The sequence below is a fragment of the Squalius cephalus genome (genome assembly GCF_949319135.1).
Source record: "Squalius cephalus genome assembly, chromosome: 20".
Lineage (NCBI taxonomy): Eukaryota > Metazoa > Chordata > Actinopteri > Cypriniformes > Leuciscidae > Squalius > Squalius cephalus.
The window spans coordinates 11,998,978-12,023,288 of NC_137141.1; the positions used below are offsets into that span (position 1 = coordinate 11,998,978).

Genomic DNA, 24,311 nt, shown 5'->3' on the forward strand with positions numbered 1-24,311 from the left:
GCTTTTATTCATTTATGTATTCTTCAGATTTTTATTCATTGTCTTTCAATCTGTCTATTTCAAGAATGCATTGTGTATTATTTTGTGATTTGAAAATGTGTTTTTCAAAAGTGATATACAAATACATTTTCGAATTATTATTACGCAATATATTATGATTATTATTATTATTATTATAACACAACAATAATAATAAATATTATAAAACAATAAAAGTCTAAATTATCTGGAGCAACTGGGAAGTCCACTGACACAGTATGATACAAAAAAATTGTGACAGGCATAATTACCAGTTGTTGCTCAAGTGTAGCTGTAGTGATATCAGATGCAGGTCCTGAATGTCCAGCTGGTCCAGAAGTGGCCTGGACAGAGGTGGGAGTTGGAATGACGGCTGAGCTGGTGGTGGCAGGTGATGGACCAGAGGATGGGTCCAGTAGCCCAACGGTTGGGTCCAAATCAGCATCTTCAAAGCCCTCGTCATCTTCCAACTCTTCCTCTGTGCCTACATCTTCCAGCATGTGCTCAGTCTCCTCTGAGGTTGGACATCCTGCAAGGCCCTCCCTGTCTGGCGGTATAGGTGATCTATACCTATTAGCTCCCCTGGGACAGACAAGAAAAAAGAATATTCATAAAATGGTCATTCTATTTTATGGATATAGAAAATAGCCTCATGATCACTGATCTATATAGAATGACATTATATAGATCAGTGCTCATGATGGAAAGCTTAAACTAACCAGTGTAAACAGCAGGTGGCTGAAAAGAGGAGACAAGTTTCCTTCCAAGCACCTTGACACTGTAGTTGTTGACACAGTGAACAAGGTCGCCCGAGTAGCTGAGCAGTGATGGAGGCTTGACTGCCAGGGATGCAGCTTCACGGTCCTGATTCCATCTGTTCAGGCCTTCCAGGAGGTACAGCTGGAAATTCAGGCTGTTGGCACTGGTTTCTTAAGATAGTACAAATATGAGCAATATTGTTAGGTTAACTTGTTGTGTTTGGTTCTTTGACAGACATTAACTCTGTTAGCGTTTCCAGGATGATAATAATAACAATAATTATAATGATGACAATAACAATACTACTACTACTAATAATAAAATGTTTAACTGCAAATATGTAATCTTGATGATGAATAAAAAAGTGATTCATACTGACCTGGAATGAACCTGTTCAGGTGCAAGTGGAAGGATTCAAGTGATGTGGACCCACTCGCACATCTGTAGTTTGGCAAGACAATGCCCTCCTTTGTGCCAGTTACAGTGTCCAGGAGGACACCTGGTTCATCCTGAATGCACTTCACGTGCTTCTTCTGGATTTGCTGCATCCTCTCGTGGTCCAAGAGAGGGATACCAAGAAGGTCTCTGTCCTCCTCCCCTCTTGTCCGCCTCCTGCAGTGTGCAACGCCAGTTCGTCCTTGGTTATCTGCTGGTCCACTAGTTTTTCAGTGATCCCAGGAACACCTTCTCATTTCAGCTGTTGCTTCTTAGCTTGACACAGCAAGGCAACATCTCCACTGTCCCACTCAAAAATACAGCTTGACAGTCTGGACATGAAGATGGGGTACAGAGGATGTGCATCCTTTGTACACCCAGATGCCAGTCGCCGCATGTCAAGCTTTACAACCAGGTCTGGCCACCCACCAAATCTTTGTTTCAGTTTTGTCTGTCCAGTGCCCTCCCGACAACATTCACAGTCAACATAGAGAAGCTGAGGAGGAGCCTGATCAGCATTGCTGTACCTGCGGATGAGATCAGCAGCCATGGTGTCAAGAGCAGTCAGGACCTCCTGAGCAGACACTGATGAGGATTTGGCCCACCTCATTTCTTACAGATGTAAGCCACAAGGTGGTCCCGTTGGCAAGGCCAGATAGCTTCTTGGTGATCTGTAATCACACAGAAAAGACAGTGAGTACCTAAAGCCCAAATAAACTGTTTATTTTATATGTAAAATACTGAAATAATAGTGCTGGACAACAACTTCTCCAATCCCCACTTTCGCAGAAGAAGTGCCACATTGACCTCTGACACGGAGCACCTAAAAAAAGAACAGCAATAATCAAATCAACTGGTACAGATGATAATACTGCATTAGTGCAAAGACAGAATATTTAACAAGATTTAGCAACCATTTTGTATAAGCGAGGCATGTCACTGCATAACAAATTTCAGCATCAAGCCACAGGAAACAGCTGACAATGCACCAATACTGAATAGATGCCACAAGTAAGAATGTGTATTAAAAAGAGAACATGCTATTCCTTGACTAGACACTTTACAAGCACGTTCTGTAGTTTCTACATCTGTGTGTGAGACACAGAAATATTCATGTTATGTGAGGACAGTCTGTCAGCTTGACAGGGGATTATCATTGTGATGTCTGTCAGCGATGGACGATGGCATCTTCTATCGGCCCAACCCTAATAGGACCTGGTACTAAAAAAGCCCTGGTGCTAAATTATAAAAGTCCGCTGTATCTATAAACTCAAGATGTTATCATTTCTGCTGTTGGTACTGGAGAAAATTAAGAAATTACACAGCCCTATTATTAAGTCTCATTGGACTGAAATCAATACATTTTGCAGATTAAAGATTAGAAACACTTGTGCCTTTATTAAATTTTACAAAGGCAAATAAGGTTCCTGCTGAGTGTTGTCATTAAACGTATAGTATGGAATTTTTCGCCACTAGGGGTCGCTAACCTATTTACAATAACAAAGGCGTGGTTTGATGACGCAACATTTGCTAAGAACTATGGATCTTGTCGTCAACGTCAAGCCGACCGATCTAATAATGTTTATGGATGACTGAATACATCAATGTTTTTATCATGACTGTGATATGAAGCAGTTCGGGATTGCTAAGAGACAGCTATCAGCTCCACACGCGACGCGAGTCCCGTGGATATAAAAGGAATATGGACATTTCATTCTACCGAACTACACGCAGTGCAGAATTACAACTCACTGGTCAGTTTATTAGACAAATTAAACTTGTGAGGTAACGCAGCGCTGTTTCACTTGGTCTAACATTACACTAGCACACTAAACTGCATTTGAATGTGTTGAAATTAATGTGTTAGTTTGTCTGTATGAGACTAGCAGTAAGCTAGATCAACATTAGAATAACATACAGACCATATTCTAACATTTTATCATTGTTGAACTATATAACATTGATTAGTTTTATGTAAATGTGCTCACCTGTTTAATAAAGTACATGTAGGAGCGGTCGAAGTCTCGGACGTGGAGCTCTCGTTTATATAGCCTAACTGTTACTGTCTATGGGAGCTCTCTGCATCTCGAAAACACCGCGCTGATATTGATTCTCGTTTTAGTTCTCCTTTTTTATCCAAAGTCTGCTTGCCATGGTCCATGATGTTTGAACGAAACAACAACAGCGTGCAAATAGACATTGCAAACTTCACAGTGGTCCATGTCAGTCGCTTTGGTTACTATCAGAGGGCTCCGAGCGGAAACCAGGGACAACGCGGATATGACGCCATTGACGGCTACAAAACGGAAATAAAGAAACAGGACGTGTCTTCGAATTAAATTTCAAATTTCTCCTGGTTTGAAAGTTGTTGAAAACAGTCGGGATAATGTAAGTACACAACTAAAATATATATATAACATAGATATAGTGATTTTTGCTATTTTAAAGCAAAAAAGTTACATATTGTGCCTTTAAGTCTCGGCCGGGGATCACAGCTGACCAAACCATCAGACTGTTCAGTCTCAGAAGTCACCTGTTTGAATTTAAAATTAGGTACTTAGGAGTTAGGCCTACTACATTTTTACATTTCCAATTAATATGAATACCGTTTTTAGACTTGAAGTGTAGGCTAGCTGGGTGCTTGGAATTTTAACACAATTCTTACCTGACGTCTCTTACCTTGATGACTGATCTGCACGTGGCTGTCTCATAAGGGTTGCCAGGTGCCAACAAGGTTTTCCAGCCCAAAACCTCGTCAGAAACCGCGAGAATGCACAAAAAACCGCCCACATTTTTTTGGCTTGTTTCTCGTTTAAACACATTGAAATCATTAACAAGCTTTAAAATGACCCATTTTTCGACTTAGCCTATCCGATTTTAGAAACCATATTCAATCAAATGAACGCAAAAGTAGGCTACACTGACTTCAGTCAGACTATTCTACTATTAAACTAACTTACAAGCTTATGTTACGGAAAATAATGCGATAAACTTAGGCTATCAATGAGTCTGTTTGGAACAAAAGCATTCAGTAACGTAACATAAAAACATATGGATATAAAAAATAACCCACTTTAACATTTCAATTATTTCAAATAGCAACATGAAACATGCATATTCTTAGGGCTGGGAGAAAAAATCGATTCACCTATCGCAAGTGTTTCAACAGGTGGGTGGCATGGCAATTTTGAGGACTTCTTGCGATCAGCCAATCAAAAGCCTCGATTCCATACATATGTGTGAATATTCATGAGGACATGCAGTACCACTTACCCACCTACAGGGGCGCTGTCTCGATACACAGCTGATACACAAAATTGTGAACTATGGGACATAAGCAGACATTTTGATTTTGAGCTCCCCCTAGCAATAGAAACACTTCTACATTGTCAGAATTATGAGGACACCGGCCTTGTCCTCATAATTCAAAATATCCTCATAGTGTGGTGCATATGAAATGTCCTCATAAATCACAAAAACCAACACACACACACTTATACGAAGGACATGCATTCTTGTAATAATAATCTTTATTTAAACTTCTCTTTTTTTGTCACTTACATTCATTTGTTCAGTATAATGATAGCTCATAATATGAGACAAACAGTATTCATTTATCTGTATTTAATATATATCTCTGTTTGATTTGATTTTGATTTTTTTAAGTTTATATGTTGAATGTAAAGTTGAATTGTTTTCCCTCTTAATTTGTAATGGGCCCATTCTTTCCTTTATAAGCTGTTTCTTTGTTCATTTGAGCAGGTCAGTTTTAGTTTGTTTGTTTGGTTTCTGTCTAACCGTTTTTGATCTCATTTTTTTGTTTGTTTATTTTATTTTTGTTGTAAGAAATTTATGAGTTTGTGAAGTTGATTTTTCTTGGGTTCAAATAAAGACCCATTTTTCATAATAGGCCTGTGTTCCTTGTTGTTGACTTCTCGTCCCTCACAGCTATATAGTGTTTTATACTAATGTAACAAAACTTCAAACGCAATGCAACAAAGAAATTCAGTAATAAGCCTTTGATGTATACATGTAGCCTACTATATAAATGTATGTAATTTCAGTAATTATACTGAAAGTTACAGTATGTCATTGAAGGTAAACTGATTTATGTTCATAAATAAAACATCAGTCTCACATTCAAATATCTAATGTTTACATTTTTATTTACAATTTTAAATAATATTTGTTTTTTTGCTATACCAGGGGCCTATACCATGAAGCCGGTTTAGGTGGCTAGCCAGCTATGTTTCAGTTTAGTTTCCGCCAACCCTGGGTTTTAGGTACTATGAAAGTAGCTTGGCTTTAATCGGTGTTCGTTGCCATGGTATCTTACGCTGCACGGCTAACCTGCTCCGGGGCAGGTTATGTTCTGGATTCAAGATCTCAGACTGAAGTTTGACCAATCAGCTGAGAGCAAAGAATTATCTTTGCGAACTTCTTGAGCCGCACATAAAGAATTTAACACGTCGAATTCATGCACTTACTGTACCGCAAATGGTATTGCGTTGCGTTTTTTTGCAAGTGGTACTTGCACGGTGGTTGACGCACAGAAGCTAGGGGAAAACACGGTTTGTTGAACCAATCGCATGGTGGTCCTCGCTCTGCAGGAGTACATGAATAGTTTTATTAACCCTCTATTGCATGAAATATTACTTAGACATGGTAAAAAATGTTTTGCATGTTTTTATTAGGCTACTTAACCCTCTGGGCTTCTTCGTATAATAGTCACACTAGCTTCCTCCCGCCCGAAAACGGGCGAAGCCTTAAAATTTTACTTTACTTTTTCCCAGGATAACCAATCAAATATATTTTTGTTCTATAATGTTTTCTGAATATTATTTAGAATTTTTTATGATACTTTGCATTAATGATATTTTTTCCATTAGAATTAATATATATATTTTTTATTTTATTTATTTTATTTTATTTTTCAATAAATGCAACATTTCACATCAAAATAGAGTGCAGGCCTAAAAAAAAAAAAATTTCAACTGAGAAGAGCGCCATCTAGTGGCTTCAAAATGTATTAATTTGTGTCATGTCCTATAACCGCCTATAGGCGGCCTATAGCTTTTTTATTTATTTATTTGATTTATTCCCATTCGGAAATAATTTTTTTTATTACTAAGCAACCACTGAATGGAACAACACAAATTATATATCATTTTAAAGCTTAGGATCTCAGCTTTTTAATGCATATAATTACATTTATTAACTCCTAATGAGTGCTGAGTAATCCCTCTAAAACCAAGTGTACCGCCAGCAGGCGCCACCTAGCTGCAAAAATATTCTTTACCATATTTTTTAAAAATCTTGCCTTGATTAACACAAAGTTGATGTCATTTGAAAGCTTAGAGTCTGAACTTTACAGTGAATGTATCCACTTTGAAAAACTCTTAAGTATTGCTGAGTTATTTGCTGATAAATAGAATTTCCTTTTTTTCATAATCTATAAAATAATGTACTGCAATGTGTCAAAAACATCATACAGCTCATGAAACATTCTCAGATAATTGAAAATGGCACTTCATTTTTTAAAGCATATTATTACAATTAAAATGAGCCCAAAATTAACATAATCTATTGCTTTTATGACAAGATATTCTTCATGGAGAAAATATTGCCCATGAGGGGGTGTCAAAGACTGTACAAAAAGGCTATCTCTTTTCCAAATGCTGTAACTTTTGATTCCTTTATCCAAAAATTATTATTTTTTTATCCAGATGCAGCTAACATGTAGGGGGACTTCACTAAAAAATAATTTTCCTCCTACCTTATTTCCTTCCTGAGTTATTCCATGACAAATAAGAAAGATATGCAAAATCATAATAAAAATTATATATATATATTGTCTTTTATCCGCTGTTTCTTGGCAGGACAATGTCCAAATGTAATGTAATTTATATTTTCACAAAATTTAAAAAGAGTTCTTTCAAACGATACCTACCTTTTGACTCTCCTTGCTATAGTTTTGGAGTTATTATGATTATATAATTTTTATATAGTTTGGGGCAAAATTGGCTGTTTCAGTCTTACCAGTTCATTTCTCTCTGTGTGTGTGTGTGTTTGTGTGTGTGGATGTGTGTGTGGGGGGGGGAGGGTGTCTTATTTGCACTCTTGATGTTCTAGAGTGTCACCCCTTCATTGCTGTACACTTTTTTTCAGCACAGTGGCTGATCTGTAGCTTGTACCACCAAAAGTTTCTCTGAGTTTTCCTATTTTTTCGTATTTCCCATTCATTTCCTATGTCGCCCGTTTTCGGGCGGGAGGAAGCTAAGTGTGACTTTTTTTTTTACGACCCTTTAACATATCAGAATCATCTCCTTGATTTTTTTGTGTGTTCATATAGGTAATAAAACAAAAGTCACCAAGTTTCACCCCCATCCGATGAAGCAAAAAAATTAAACAATTCGAAACGTTCAAGTTTTCGCCCGTTTCGCCTGTCTCACTGAAATACACTATTCATTCGTTTCATTTCATTCAGTCATTTTTTTGCTGTTTCATTTCATTTAATTCTCTTCATGCCTTGTGAAAGTCAACAAAGCAGTTCCTCAGTTTTTTCTAGGAGTGATATGCTATCAATCTTGTTAATTTATTTGTGTTGCATTGTAATTTTTTTATTCACAAAAACACATTTCTCAAGACTTTGTCAAGATTCAATGTCTTTATCGCTGAGATTTCCCTTATTATAAAATCTCTTAAACTCAATAACAATAAGAACAAGTTTCTGAATTATGATCATATTTTTCTTACTGGCTGAGGTGTCATTGTTTGTCTGTGTTTTTTTCTCTTTCTCTTTCCTTTTCATTTTGTTATTGTATTCAATGCAGTACGGTTTCTTTTTTGTTTCCTTTTTCTTTGCAATAAAAAAATGGCCATTAACAACAGAACAAAAAAAATATATATATATATATATATATATATATATAAAGAAACATTAATGCTTGTAAATATACAAGGTGCCTTTAGATTTTTTTTATCTTTATGTGATAAATTGGATCAAAAGGCTGGTAGCATATATATCTCCGGTAAAAGTCCAAGTACAACAGTACAGTTGTACTTGGACAGTACAAACGAGGACACAACAACAACACCTAGTGTTAAATTATGGCCAAAGGAAAACATTTATTACTGGAACAAAAACAGTATATAATTCAGTAATTATACATTTATTGAAAACATTTCAAAACTTTCACATTGTTTAATTTGGCCATTTCAAATAGTTGAAGGTCTCACTTTGTGTACAGTACATGAACATGTTCATTTTCCAACATTTTATAAAGCTGTAAGTTTTATGAAACAACTGTCAAATATTGATCCAAGGGTGTGGTTGAGCAGCATTGCTGACCTGCATGCAAGCCGATTCAATTATCTCATTAAACATTAAGCCACAAGGCTGAACAAATAAAGTGATATCATTTCACTAAGTGCATTTTAAAAAACCTTTTTGTGAACACATATGACTTTTATAAACATCTCTATTTGAAGGTCTCATTCAACATCAAACTGTCATTCAAAAGCAATACTAATATATACACAATTTCAAGGCAACTGACAAGTTTCAAATGTCCTTTCTATTGAAGTCTTCATTAATAAAGCAAATAATGAAAAAATATGTGCCAAAAACATAAAAACAGCATATAAAAAAGGGACAAGCGTGAAAAGAAAAAATGTATAATGCTTGTTGACATTTCTAAAACAAACAATCACTAGAGTTATATTTCTTTTCTCATCTATCATTTTTTTCCCTTTAAATAACAACAATTTAATTACAGTAAACATCTAATAGTTCATTAATCAGTATTAAGATTATAAATTTTATCACAAAATTGTCTTTACATTAGCAGCGGGTTATTCAAACGATTCTTCACTGTTTGTAAGGACCGGATCCAAGTAAATCACATATACAAAGTGGAGGGAGAGGTTCCATTAGTGCAACAAGCAGTTCAAAAATAGAAAAAAAATTGCAAAGAAATAAGACAACAGACAAAAGAAATCCTCTCAGAGGAGACAGGCTATGACGTTAAGATGATGAACCTTCCTGTGAGGTGGCTGAAATATAAAAGTTTAAGAAATTAGATATTTAGAATCAGACTTTAAAAACATATACACAGACACTGATGATTTTAGATGAACCAACCTGTCAGATCTCTAAATTTTCTTTTTGCTTCAGCTCTTTCCTCTGAATCAAAGTACCACACCGTGATTGCATACCTGTGACACAAAACAGACACTTCAGCATGATGCCGAAACCACCTTGACATCGTTCTACAGCATGAAAGCGAACACGTGCGCTAACCTTGTAGCATACGACGGTTGAACTTCATGAGGGTTCCTGCGATCCGACCAGAAAAGCAGAAGTCGATCAAACAAAGGCTCGATGTCGGCTACGTACGATTGCCCTTCAGGAAAGATCCGTAGCAATCCCCCGTGCTCCTAAGAACATACAGTGACATTTGATTAATTATCATCATCGTACAATAAATATTTTGAAGATGACATTGCATTTTAAAAAAGCATGACTGTGTACCTTGGCATTCCAGTTCTTATTCAGATAGTAAATACAGGTGACGCAGCGTCCATCTGCATTAGGGTTATCTACATGTTTCACGTATCCGGCTCCGTTTCCTGGATAACAAGCCACCATTGCCTGGAAAAGATGACAGATCAAACTAAGCTTGATAGATAGTCGTACATTACAACTTATCCAAGCCTATTTATAGGTAAACATGCTAACAATTAATTAGGTTATCATATTTATACTCTAAATTTCCTAAGGCATTTCTCCTCTTAAACAACCAGAGACCAGAATAAGGTTTGTATTGTAAAGTTAACAAATGTTACAAAGAATGTTCTACCAAATTATACAATATTTTTGAGAGATGGACAAAAGGCACCCATACACTACAAGATATTTCTCCCCTTCCGACAAGGTAAAATCCTGATTATCTTGATGGTTCTACAGATTATCTTATCAGATTTTCCTTTTTCCTGGTGCTCGGAAGAACCAAATAACATAACCATGTAGATATTAAGAATACAACCATACAAAATCAAAAAAAAAATTGTAAATGGCCTTTTTTGATAAACGTTTTAATAACAATTTCATTTGAAATTCCTTTAATATCAGATCCAATCATAATGGCTTAAACCTCATTGTATTTGCACAGCATTTGGACAAAATTATTCATAAATGTTATTCAGCCATTAGTAGATATATTCATACTGTTTGTGATTAATGTACTTTTTGTAGCACATCATTTGAAGATATTGAACATTTATCTTTTATTGGCCTTTTTCTATTTCTTTTTGGATTGACTTTTAAAAAAAGTGAATTTAACAAAACTCTTAATTTAGAACCTTATGACATTTTACTTTATCAAAACCCATATTTTTCTGAAAAACTAAATTATATTATTAATCTTTTAATTATGTTGGCAGTTTTATTTTCATAAGACTAAAATAACTCAAAAGAATTGAGGTTTACTGTTTGATTGAGGTTTACTGTTATTACTATGGTAAGTACATATGAAACGTTTACATGCAGCCAATAACCCGTTCAAAACCGGGATATTAGCAATAACCCGGTCGCGCACGGCCATGTAAACACCGGCAAAAACCCGGATATGCTCATATCCCGGTTTTTAAAAACCCAGGGCCTGGGGTACCCCTTTTCTAACCCGAATATTTGGTCATGTAAACGCGTATCGGCATATCCCCATCAAAAGGAACATTGATTTGTGTTCTGCGCATGTTCTATTCGCAAGGAATCTTGGTCTTTTGAGTAGAGACGGCGCATACAAAAACCCGCGTGCAGTATAACATTACCGGAAGTAAACAAGAACTAGAGGTAAACATGGCGAGACGCAGCACAGCACCACACTTTTGGAGCGAGGAGGAAAGCGCAAACAAAGGCGATCGCTATCTGCCCCGAACTATTCATTATCCGCGTGCTGCTGCTGTTGTTGTTGTCTTTGGATACATGAAGAAGAATCGGAAATGACGCATATTGCGTCTTAAGGTTGTCCGTACGTCCAGACCATTTTTTACAGTCTATGGTCCAGACGCTAACCGTGCGTCGCCGTTTACATCGGGATATTACCAATTGATTACAAGTTCCATGTATACAGGAGTAACTCTCTCTGCTCACGCATGTAAACGGGTTATTCCGAATGTTTCAGAAACCCAAATAGTGACCCTAACCCGACCATAACCCGGATATTGGCTGCATGTAAACGTATGTGACACTGTAAAATAAAGTGTTACCAAAACCTTTTAATGTAAAATCTGATGCTTTAATATATAAAAATGTATCCAAAGTAAAGCATCAGCTCCATCTTGGAATAATTATTCCAATAAATTCCAATTATATAATTAAAAACAAAGCACTTCATTTATCTTCTCAGCAGATCCTAGTTAGCCCTCACAAATACACACACAATGGGGGCAACAGTCACTGTGCCCATGCTTACATTTCTGCAGACAAGTCTTTATCATGATCACGTTTCCACAATAAGAGTGCACACGCAAGTTTGTCGTCATAGCATAATATAAACATGTAGCAGCACAGAGAGCAGGAGGAAGTGTTTGCGTGCACCAGTGTGTGTGTGTGTGTGTATGTGTGTACAGAGAGGGTAAAGAGAGCAAGCTTGGCCAGCAGCCAGTGCACTGAGGGTTTAATGACAGTGCTACGTGTTGAGCGTGAGTCTACAGCACTACACAGACTTCAGCTGCGTACACAATCCAGAGCTCTGATTCAGCCCACAGGCGCAGTCAATATGAAACCATATCAAAACACCCACTTGAGAAATATTAATGCTCCGTTTCCTCTTACTAAAGGAGAATGATTGCACTAACTCTGTTTAAAGAATCTTAGTTAACACTTTACATTGTCATTGGTTAACATGAACTACCAATGAAAAATAGTGTTAAAGCATTTATTAATCTTAGTAAATGCTAATTTCAACATTTACTAATACATTATAAAAATCAAAAGTTGTATCTGTTATTATTATTTATTGGACCTGAGCTAACATGAACGAACATTGAAAATTAATAAATACTATCATAAATGCATTACTCATGGATAGTTAAAGGTAGGGTAGGCAATTTGTTCCAGAAACATTTTTTTGTTATGCTGACTGCAAAGCCTCTTTGCATCCTGATAGTAATCAGTTATAGAAGTGGTCTAAATATATGTATATGTGTGTGTGGATATATATATATATATCCACACATCCTGCTCGAGCAGACATCACACGTCAGCGTGTTTCATGCTATATGCAGAGTTAGACAGACGTCAGTCACTGAGCTCCGCAACCGAAACAGCAGCCGCCTTTCACAGTTCCTCCTGAACCAAAATAACAAGCTTATGCCGCATTCACACCATAACTACTGTAATTTGGAAGAGATGGAAACCTGTAGCTTTTAATCTGAGCGGTTTGTGACTCGAATTTATGCGTTTCAATGTGAACACTATCAAGGCTAAATTAATCTGCAGCAGTCATGCGCTCTTTAAGTTGTTTATGTTCATTATTATTGTTATGTTATTCGCTTTGAGACATGAGGTAGTTTAACGCTGTCTCCCGTGAAGCTTTTGTTTGCTCCCTGCTGTGTTTTGGAGGAGGCGTGGCTTCGGAGACGCTCTGAAGGGAGGGTGGGATCTCATGCTTTCAAAGCTAGTTTGCTATTGCTAGCCTCTCCGAAAATTGCCTACGCTTCTCTTAATGATAGTTAAAGCATTAATCAACATTAACTAATAAGACCTTACTATAAAGGCTTATCAAAACTGCTTCTTTTCATTATTACTGTCAAGGCTGTCTTTTTTATGTATTATATTGTAGGGGTGTAACATATATCCTGTCACAATATAACACAATACAAAAATGCAACACTATGTATCGTGGATGGTGACAATATGTATTGTCTATATAGTTCACCCAAAATTTAAATTACTGTGCGTGAAAAAATTCAAGTTTACAGAGTTTTAGTGTTAGTACTACATTAAACTACTATATATAATGTTGAATATAATGTATAATAATGAAATGGGGAAATATGTGTGGGTCCTGATAATGCCAAATGTCTTGTTAAGAGTAAAAAGTGGCCTAGATTATTTTAAATATATCTTGTCAGTGACAGAGTGCAACCATGTTCGTCTAAAATAATTCAGTATTTTCTGTCTCTATTGTCCTGTGCATTGGGTTTTCAGTACCAAGTCCAAGTCCAATGTAAACATTTTACCATAAGTCTTGGAGTAACGCATTAATATTGTATCGTGAGTTCAGTATCGCGATATGTATCGAATCATGACATGACGATATCGTTACACCCCTATTATATTGTGATGTCTGTAAGGTTTTGGATTGTAAAATCAGCTGACACAAAAAAAAAAGTGTACAAAAGAGGAAAAGCAACAAAATAAAAACAGAAAATGTTACACTTTTGAGCAAGTAAAACTCTTGCGTCCACAGCTGAAAAGTGTCCCTCAAACATCCTGTTGCTTCACTCGGGGCCTCCTATAGCTCAGCGAACACAAGTGAGAGGAGGCACGTACGGTTCACTACAGCACAAACTGAAAGCCTATCTTTGCCATTCATCACCAGGCACAGCAAAGACTGTGTGAGCCAAAAGCACTCTACTGTAACTGCTCTAAACAAAGAGCGAAACAAAGACAGAAACTAATGAGTCAGAACCTGTATTCACCCAGATGAACGAACAAACTGTTGAAATAATTAAAAACACTTAATTAATCAACAAGTTGTAATAATCACAATCTACGCTTGTGTAGACGCTACCGTTCAAAAGTTATGCGTAAGTCAGTTTTGTTTTTTTTGTTTTTTAAAGGAATTAATACTTTTATTCATTTTATATCAAGGTGACAATAAAGACTTAATTTTTTTACAAAAAAATCTATTTTAAATAAATCCAGTTTTGTTTTTAAAACTTAGAATCCTTTAAATGTGTCATGGTTTCCACACAAACATTAAGTAGTACAACTGTTATATATATATATATATATATATATATATATATATATATATATATATATATAAGAAATGTTTCTTGAGCAGCAAATCAGTATATTAGAATGATTTCTGAAGAATCATGTGACAGTGAAGACTGGCTTAATGATGCACATGTGACATCACATTTTACAATATAACATCAACAGTTATTGTAAATTTTAACAATATATTTTTTAAGAACGTACTGACCCCAAACTTTTAAATGCTAGTGTATATGTAGATTAATTTTACCAAGTAGCATTTATTTTAAATATAAATAATTTTGAAATATAACAAACATTCTACTGCTTGGTATTTCTTCATGTAAATTCCTAAACATATTTCCAACTATTTGAAAGTACATTAACCTATAATCTGTACATTAATTAATGACCAATTTACTTTTAAGGATGCTTATTATATTTTAAATAATAATAAATATGAACATCTTTAAATCAAAATTCAAGTACATGTCCCAACTACCTGACTATAAATAAACAATATATAGCCTAATTCATATAGTTATGCTCAAAAGCTGTACATTTTGAAAAGTACACTGACGTAAAATGTACACGTATGTTAATAGTTAATGTAATGTTGTAGTCTACATTAAAAAGATGAATCAAAGTTTCATAACATTTTGAAGATACATTTATAATCTGATAAGAATTATACAAAGTAATAATGGTTAGTTTTATTAATTAAAGTTACTATAAGTGTAATCAATTACTGATATCAATATGACCTTTTTTTTTTCAGCTGACACATTCTCAGTTTGAAAGCACTTTAAAGTGCAGTAGCCTAAGGCTTACCTTTGACCTTGCACGAATACTTTTGCCGAGATGACCGACACACAAAGAAATGAGTTTGTCTATGAGTGTTAATAAGAAGTTGACAGCCTCCGTGCCCCTCTCGGTCCCGTTAACCCATGTTATTTTATCCCCTCTGATGTTTCTCCGGGAAACTCCACTGCTTCGCCCGGCCAGCTGTCCATCGTTGAGAAGCCCACAGTAATGCATGCGTTTGACCTGACCCAGAACCATATGTCCCGCGATGTCCCCCAGAAAATGATCCACGTAAAAGAATCCTTGGTCCAACAGAGCTGGCACCACTTGCTCGGCTGCCAAAGTCTCCAACTGCGTGTCCAGTGCAAGTTGAAGAAACGGCATTTTATCCTGAGCTTGGTGCATTCAAATCAATGAAAGTTTTTTTTTTTTAAGTGATAGCCTATCTAATGGCGCATGCAGTATACAGGGTCTGTTGGTGGGCTCTGCTCTGCTCTTATGATCTCTCTGTGTGAGGGACCATCATGAGCGCGAGACTATCGGAGAGCAGCGCGAGCGCACCTGAACGCATGTGGAACGTGCAGAATGTGTGTCGCGCTGCAGTGGGCGGATGTTCACATGAAACCCCATTCAATGCGCTTCTGTTCAACAAATGGGGCTGGACAACACATGTTTCCTACGACTCTAGTGTTATCATCCTTAGGGGGCGCAAGGCGGCTCACAATCCCGAATTCGCCATTCAGCCGCGTACAAATCTCAGGATATTTTTGTCTTTTTGGAGACTTTTGTATTCTTTAAAGTGTAATATTTTTTAAATATCAATTTCGTAGATTGGAACCTGGCATACAAATAGAAATCTTTCACTGAAATCGCTATAAAATGAGTTTGATTGAGTCATCCTGAGCAACGCTGAGAAAAGGAACGAACACCACGTGATAACAATGCCTACGTGCTACTTCAGAAGTAGCCTGCCTTTTACACTGAAAATAATTCACAGATGAACAATGACAGAGAAATCCATTGATTTGAATACGTGATTCTGTGATGATAAACCAATAAGGAAGTAACAACCCACGTTATTAGGCTACTGGAGATAAATAGAATAAAATAGGCTAAGGTATAAAATTATTGCAGAAATTAGTAAATTAGTAAATTAAACTTAAACTACACACATACGCACACAATTTCTTTCTCTTCTTTGCACTTCACCTCTGCTGTAGTTTGTTTCATAATCAATGCTTTCTGATAAATCTGGCACTGTAGCCTACTTAACTATATTATTGTTAGGCTCTGTAACGAATAGCTTTTGTTCGTCGATTTAAAAAAAATGTAGATGTAAATAAATGCTAATTGAAAAATAAAATATAAACAATATAGAAACAAATATCAGAATAAGTACATTTTAGAAAATAAATTAATCATAAAAAAGAGAAAATTTAAAAAACATATGATGTATTTGATCAGAAGCTAGTGATTATAGTTTATAAATGTATAAATATGGATATTTTTCTGACAAAAACGCATCACTTTGCTTCAGAATACCTTTATTAACCCCCTGGAGACGTATGGATTAGCCTACTTTTATGATGGCTGGATGTACTTTTTGGGGGCTTCAAAATATAAGGTAGCCTACATTCACTCCCATTATAAAGCTTGGAAGAGCCAGGATATAATTCGGCTGAAAGAAGAAAGTAATATAGCCTGCACCTATGGCTTGAGACTCGAGTGAGTTAATTATGGGATAATTTTTATTATTTGGTGAATTAACCCTTTATTGTGTTTTTGAATTGTTCAGCTGACAAAACACTGCAAAAATATCTTTCCGATGCCAATGAAAACACGATAAGTGTTCTCTTCACAGCCTTGCTTTCAGCTGTCATGTCGTACGTGACAACGTCCAGGCACATTAAGCCCCGCCCAGTTAAGAACACTTCTTCACACTTGAGTGCCATTCTACCGCAGTGTTGTATTTCAGTGAGTTTAACCCCATGTGCTGATTTACCAGTGTGTCTGTAGGCTAATGCCCAGCAGGGTCAGGCCACAGAAGGGACACGAGACTGATCTCATGCATGCTTTGGCAAACAATTCATGGAGAAAAAAAAAAAGATTAAAACAATGTTAATAAGGTTGTCATTGCCTTTATCTCAACGACTCGTCCTATGATTAGAGTAAGTGCCAGTAGGCGGCTACACATGATGTTATGAGATCATTCTATAGTCATCATGCCTGACCCTAACCGCCATTGCGGAGCCGAACAGTCGCATGTACGCGCACAAATCTCCTTTACTCTCAAATATGAAAGGGGCGTTTCTCAACAACTGCATGAGAACACATCTCTTCAGTGAGCTCTTTATAAACTTTACAAGATAAATACACCTGCATCTCATCCGGTCAACTTCCACATTTTGCATTGCAATACTTTTATGATTGTGTTTCTATATGTTGCAAATTAAAGCATGCGACTTTATGCGTAATGTAGCCTACTTCCCAAAGTACAGGCTCAACAGAGTTTTAGGATGCTTAAGCAACTTGAGAGGTGTAATTCAGTGAGGAAAAGTTCACGAGTAGGCCTATTTCACTCACTCACCTTGTGTCTCCCTCTGATTTTGAACTTGTCCAGTCTGCCGTCCGCGCACGTGATGAGTTTGTCCATTCGGGTCAGCAGATAGCCAATGTTTAGGCAGTTGTTTTCGGTGCCATCGACCCATGCAATCTCGTCCCCTCGAATATCTTTGTTTTTGCCCAGTTTTTGGCTCACTAACTGTCCGTCCTGCATGTGTCCACTCTGATGAATGCGCCTCACCTCCTGCAGAACGCGCTCTCCGATTCTCACCCCTAGAAAATTATCCACTATACACAAACCGTGGGAGTTCATGCACGGGACTATGTATTGCAAGACCAGTTTGTGTGTCTTCATGCGTTTGCGCTCATTAGATTTTGCCCGGTTACTGCGGGGGTTCCTGAGCTCTCTGGGCATCTCCGTGCGTCCACGAGTTTCATCTGGACAACTTTGCAGCCGCGGCCCTTGACGTTGACGATCTTTTCGGATCTGTTCATCCGCCAGATTTCCTTGCTTTTCTGCCATTGCATCGAGTCCAGTGCGGCAGAAGTGCAGCGCGCGCTCTTGATGTCAGATGAGAGTGGAGAGTCTGAGGAGAAACGTGAACACCATCACATGTGTGTCAAAGCCTAATTTGGAGCTCACACACGCCTGGGGGGCAGAAAAGATGTTCACTGATGAAAGAAAATGACAATCTATAGCCTATGTATGTCCTGGAGGAATGGAATTCCAATGCTGCCAAAATAATACATTAATAAATACATAGGGCCTAAATAAATATACAGTGGAGCAGCCTAAATGTGAGTCATTAACTGCTTGACATGATGCATTAGTCAGTCATTCCTATAAATTCGTTAGTGTTAATAAGTGTCATTCAGACATTAAAAATGTTGTTAATAACAAAGTATTTAATAATCATATTTTAATTATTATTTAAGATTTTATTATTAAGAAAATCTAACCTGTACAGTTAATCAGTGACACAAATTTGCTTAGAAATGGGGCATAAGTTATGATGAAAATTAAGAAATATTTGAGATTCTGCACTTTTATTTTAGTATCATTGAGATACTAGTTTTTATTAGTATTTTGAAAGTTTTTATTTTTAAATTTTCCTTTTTCGTTTTAATTTCAGTGGAAATGTTAGAATTTTTTATATATATATAAATATGTCTATATAGTTTTTATTCATCTTCATTTTAGTTTGAGGTATTTTAGCACATCAAGTTAAAGTAAATTAAAATGCGAAATGTTGCCTTATTTAGGTTTTATATTATTTTTTTTTATTTCAGTTTAAAAGTAATTTTATTTCAAGTAATGAAAATATATATTTTTTTATGGTTTTAGTTTGTTTAGTTAACAACCCTGCATATTTCATATATATATATATATATACAGATTTTGGATTTTCCCCCAAAGAGCTTTGCCAGTCATTCATCTTCAAATGCACATAACCCAGTTGGTCAGTTAGTTAATCTTCAAATGTCAGCTATGTTTGTATGTTAACTGAAAGTCTATTTTCACTTCCATTTACAGTAATGTTCCTTTTTTTGTCGTAGTCCTCATTGTGCAATGCACAATGGGTTAAATCTTTTGCTGTGGCTCTAAAATGGCTTGAAACACCACAGAATGCACGTTGATCTGCTAAAAATAGCACGGAAATAATTAAAGCCATATCACAGATGTGACGTCCGTACTGACTTAAATGATATCTGCTGGCTTTGGTTTCTGCTGCGAGAAAGGTCAGAGGGAACTGACATGTTGCACAATGGACTATGATATGATGTTGTGGTGTAAACTACCATTTCAAATGTTCAGTTCACCTCAGATTTTCATGGGTAAGTGGGGTTACATTAAATCAATACAATAAGTGCATGACATATATTCAGTTAACAAAGCATGCAATCAAGCCTGCACCTGATGGTCTGACTAACAATGTGTTTCCTGATTTGTTTATCATTTTTGGCAACAGTTCTTCTAACCCTAATTGATGGAGTGTGTAGCTTTTCATTTTTTAAACAACCATAGGAAGACACATCATGGCCATATTCCAGGATGACAATGTCAAGATTCATCAGGCTCAAACTGTGAAAGAAAGAAGAATCATTTTCACACATGAAGTGCATGGCACCTCTGAGTCCAGACCTTAAATTCGTTAAAAGTCTTTGGGATGTGCTGGAGGAGACTTTACAGAGTGCTGGACTCTTGCATTCTATAATAAGTGTTTTTTCCATAAAGAGGTGCCTCAATTTTAGGTCAAGATAAATTGTATTGACAATGCTAGAAACATAATAATCACTGCAATAATGATTTGCCTATTTAGATCCAGACAGCAATTACATTTTTTATTTATTTTTTTGTCCAGGCAATGTGTTGGGCGGGCTGTATAAGTATGTACCAACACTTTGCTAAACAGCTGAAGCGCTGCCTTGCCCAATCGAGCTTCTTAGAATTGCAACTCTGACAGGACATTGCAGTACCTCTACAGTGCAAACTCCATACGACCCACGGCGGCGTACGTGAGAACACCCTCATCCTGTAGTTTAAAGTGTAACCAGCTGCTATTTTCATCTTGAGCTCATGCGAGTGATATGAATCTGAGAGCTGGACATGATATCATTGGTTGCTGTGTGAAGGATGACTGTAAACTAAATGTATCCATCCATATCTTCAGTTACACCTGCCTTGTGTGGCAAAGATCAATATTTATAGATCAACTTAGTGAGAGAAACATCTGTAATGTGTATTGTAGGTTAACCCATATATCCATATCTACTCTAAACAACTGATAAATTTTATCCCCCTATTGAAATATGGTTTGACAAGCTGAGACACTTATATGCACACATTGGATCATGCTGTTCCAGCTCAAATATCAATAAAATATATTTAAAATATGTATAGCATACATGTATCAAGTGGGTGATAAAGGGAATATTCTTTAACAGCCATCTTAATCTTTGCCAACAGCCCTTTAAAAATTACATTGACACATTTTTCTAGTTTTAATTCAGTAAACACTTGGTAGAAGCAAAGAATATTCACTCAATATTTTAGTTTGGGACAGTTTTTAAAGCACAACTGGAACAAACATTTTGATACGGGTTAAATCTTTATTACAAAACTGTTGATCAGCTGGAGTAAGGAACGCTTAAAATAATGTTCACTTATAAATATCTTAAAGATTCAATCTTTTAATACAGTTTCTATTTCATAACTACTGACCTCACTGCCAGTGACAGCATTAGCATTTGTTATTAATGTTAATGTTTACCTACTGATCAAATACATACAAATTTACAGTCAAAGGCATCAAAACTTTGGATAACAGAAGAAAAAAACAACATCCAAATTGAAAAGAAAAATGAGTTTTTCTTAAAATTCCTCACAAAGTGAAACAACTTCTCAATCTGAAACATGCTGAATAAATGTTCAAAGTCATTTACAGAAAGGGTTTATTTAAGCATTCCCCCCCTCCGGTTTAGAGTCAACAATGATGATATCATACATCAGTGCAGGTACTGATTGATCACATGACTTGCAAGAGTCTGAAAAAAAAGTAGATTTTCCAGTGGTGACAGTATCAATAATTCATCAGTCAACTATGGCAAACTAAAACATTTAAAGTCAGCCAAAATAAATCTCTCTAAAACTTTACATGTATACAATTAAATATACACATTTATATGAAAAAATAGTCATCGTCTGAATAAACCACTGTCATGAAACAAAACTAAAGCATTATTTAAAAAAAAAAAATCACTATATATATATAAAAGGGTACATTTATAGACAGGGCAGTGTGCTGTTGCAGTAGCAGACTGTGCTCTCATGTGAGGCCACACACACATAATTACACATGCCTTTATCACACTCCTCAGCATTGGTCTCCTTCAACATACACAAGTGTCCTTGTTGGAAGTAATCACAGACATCATCACATGGTGGTGAACAGTTCAAGAGCAGGTCATCTGGTTTATCCGGCCACGGGCAACCTGATGAGTACGGGAGATGACGTCATTGGACCACTTCAAAATAGTGTAATATCGCCATTATGTGCTGGGGCATGAACACATAACCAGTGTAGACGGCCATCGCTGCCACTGTGATCAGGAGAGAATCTGGTACTCTTATTAAGGAAACTATTTTTGCAGAAGGAAAACATGACTGATTTAGCACTATTTTCCCTAACTACACACACTAGAGCAGTGGTTCTCAACCTTTTATGGGCCAGCGCCCCCTATCCATTATCCAGGTCCCTCACATGCATGGGCAAAAAAAATTAATAAATAAACACATATGAACAATCAAATTATTATTGCATTATTAATTATTTTTAACTATCTTGAAACTATCCAAGCAGCGTTTCGCGCTCAGATGTGACGGCGGAATTAATACATTACCAAAATGCATTACTTGCGAGTTAACAATAATGCCTGACCAGTAAATTACTTTGTGAACAAAGAAAACATTTTGGCATTGGGCATTGGCATTAGTTAATGCCTAAACATGTAAAAGTTTGACCTTATACATAGAATTTAGTTTAATTAATTTTAAAATTCATCGCCGGAGTGAATGGGAACGTGATTTATTGAAAATATTTGAAAATATATTAAAGGCCCTTGCACACTGAGTCCGAAATTCGCATCCGAAATTTTCGCACGTTAAAAAATAAATACGACCTCACGTTGTCAATCACGCTTGCACACTGCCTCCGAAACTTTCGTCCGTCAAAAAAAAAAAGCAAATCTGGTTCAATTTTCTGCATTTTTCGCAACCCGTTCAAGCATTTTGAATGGTGTTTTGACAATTTAGAGCCACCGAATCACGAATATTCACGAATACGAAAAAACGCATGCGAAAATTTCGGACTCTGTGTGCAAGGACCTTAAGTCAACACTTTTTTAATGGCTTGTCAACTTTCCATTCCTTCGCTGCGTGATTCTAGCCACCACCGGATTGTTGTTAGGGCGAAACACATTTTTGAGCACGTGAATGCTGATTCTAGTCAGTGCTTGAGCGCTGGTCTATGACTGGAAAAAGAAGTCATAAAAATAAAATGAGTAAATAAAAATGAGTACATAAAAATAAGTCGTTGCAAAAGAAATGATACATAGCTTTATCATTTATCAAGATACATAGAAACATGTCGCATTAAACTGGCAGATTTTAGAATGTTGTAGGCAATTATTTTGCAAGTAATTACATGTTTAATCTTGTCTTTCCTGGATCTTTGGTGTAAACTAATGAACGCCCCCCCTTTCAAAAATCTTGCTTCCAACGCCCTCCCGTTGTTCTCTGAACGCCCCCGTTGAGAACCACTACACTAAAGGTTATGGTAAAAAGCTACCTACTTTTTCGTATGACCCATTGGGCTTTATAAATACACAGGCACAATTTATATTAGTCTACAAAACCTGAAGCATTTATATTTTTGTATTAAAATGTGTTTTAAAGGTCGATTAGAAACAAGTTCAGTTAAGTGTGTCCAAACTTTTTGACAAGTAATTGACCATTTAATGGAATTATATTTTATAATTAAAATATAGGCCTAATTAATTAAATGATATACTACTATGACCTACAAATAAAAATTTATTTATTGTTATTATAAATACTGAATGTGTTAAACATGAATTAATTACTGGCTTTAAATTCAAATACAGTAAAAAGAAAAGAAAAAAAATGTAACGTTCTTACAATATACAGTAGACACAAGTTTGGAAACATTACTATTTTAATGTTTTTGAAAGACTCTTATGCTCATCAACATCAAAGATTTACTTGATCATAAAATACAGAAAAAACAGTAATATTGTGAAATATTATTTTAATTTAGAAAATTGGTTTTCTATATTAATATACTTTAAAATGTAATTTATCTCAGTGATGTCAAAGCTGAATTTTCAGCATCATTACCCCAGTCTTCAGTGTCACACGATCCTTCAGAAATCATTCTAATATGCTGATTTGATACTCAGTTATTATCAATGTTGGAAACAGTTGTGCTAATGATGCTTAAATTTCTTACTATATATATATATTGCAAGAAATATTTGCGATGTGCAAACATAACACTAACACGCCGCTTTATAAGTGTCAGCTGACATTACTCACGCGACCACATGAAAACATGATTTCTCATTAGGTGTGGCAAGTGAAACTAGTTACAGTCAAATTTAAGTCCCTGTTCCCAGAGTCGTCTTCCTCTGAGGGACCTGAAAATCAGGTCGTGTTCATTTTAAACGACGTCACACCCACAAGAACTGACGTTACGTTACATGACTTCTTCAGTTCACAACTTCTTCTAGAAGGTTTGAGAGGTCAGATTAATTTAATTGTAGTCAATGTTGGTCGGTAATGAAAATACATAAAATATTTTTATATAAAAAATTGTCTTTACCTGAACGTATTAGTAAATCTTACGACACACCTGAAGAGTAAGGAAACAATCTGACACCTTGCGTGGAAGAACTCTCCATAAATATGGTCCCTTACACATATAAAACTCTGTATTTTATGAAAAAAGGATACTGAAGACAGTTCTCTCCCAAGGCTCCAACATATACAGAGCTGTTACAAGCAAATATTGGTAATAAAACCACGATAATTGTTTCCAGGCATCTCCTAACGCCATGTTTCTTTCAATGGTCCCACCGCTCCCTTCCGGTACAGATCGTAACAAAATAAAAGTCGTGTGCTGAAAAAAATCCTGACAGTAACAAAATAAAAGTCCCCACATGC

The 24,311-nt window shown here is 36.1% G+C and overlaps 3 protein-coding genes across 4 annotated transcripts in view; all 3 read right to left on the reverse strand.

Annotated features, from left to right (window-relative positions):
* The window catches only part of LOC307148447 (uncharacterized protein), a 33,833-nt gene extending 32,993 nt beyond the window's left edge, over positions 1-840 (reverse strand). Inside the window, exons 1-2 of the mRNA XM_079854004.1 lie at positions 738-840; positions 291-600 (exon numbers count right to left, since the gene is read on the reverse strand). Of these exons, the coding sequence (XP_079710130.1) occupies positions 291-518 (228 nt within the window). The 5' untranslated portion in view covers positions 519-600; positions 738-840. The remainder of the gene's footprint in view (positions 1-290; positions 601-737) is intronic.
* Positions 841-8,311: 7,471 nt separating this feature from the next.
* On the reverse strand, positions 8,312-18,188 carry egln3 (egl-9 family hypoxia-inducible factor 3). 2 transcript variants are annotated; one of them, XM_079853026.1, is made up of 5 exons: positions 17,595-18,188; positions 9,746-9,865; positions 9,515-9,651; positions 9,356-9,429; positions 8,312-9,267 (listed from the first exon to the last, which is right to left on the reverse strand). In XM_079853026.1, exons 1-5 carry the CDS (start codon positions 18,090-18,092, stop codon positions 9,239-9,241), a joined length of 858 nt encoding a protein of 285 aa, XP_079709152.1. In that variant the 5' UTR covers positions 18,093-18,188; the 3' UTR covers positions 8,312-9,238. The 2 variants fall into 2 exon arrangements, with proteins under 2 accessions (XP_079709152.1, XP_079709153.1); XM_079853027.1 differs by lacking the exon at positions 17,595-18,188 and adding an exon at positions 15,035-15,601.
* Positions 18,189-21,005: 2,817 nt separating this feature from the next.
* On the reverse strand, positions 21,006-24,264 carry sptssa (serine palmitoyltransferase, small subunit A). Its single transcript, XM_079853455.1, has 2 exons — positions 24,102-24,264; positions 21,006-21,688 (listed from the first exon to the last, which is right to left on the reverse strand). The coding sequence occupies exons 1-2, from the start codon at positions 24,202-24,204 to the stop codon at positions 21,585-21,587; spliced, it is 207 nt and encodes a 68-aa protein (XP_079709581.1). The 5' UTR covers positions 24,205-24,264; the 3' UTR covers positions 21,006-21,584.
* Positions 24,265-24,311: the final 47 nt, after the last annotated feature.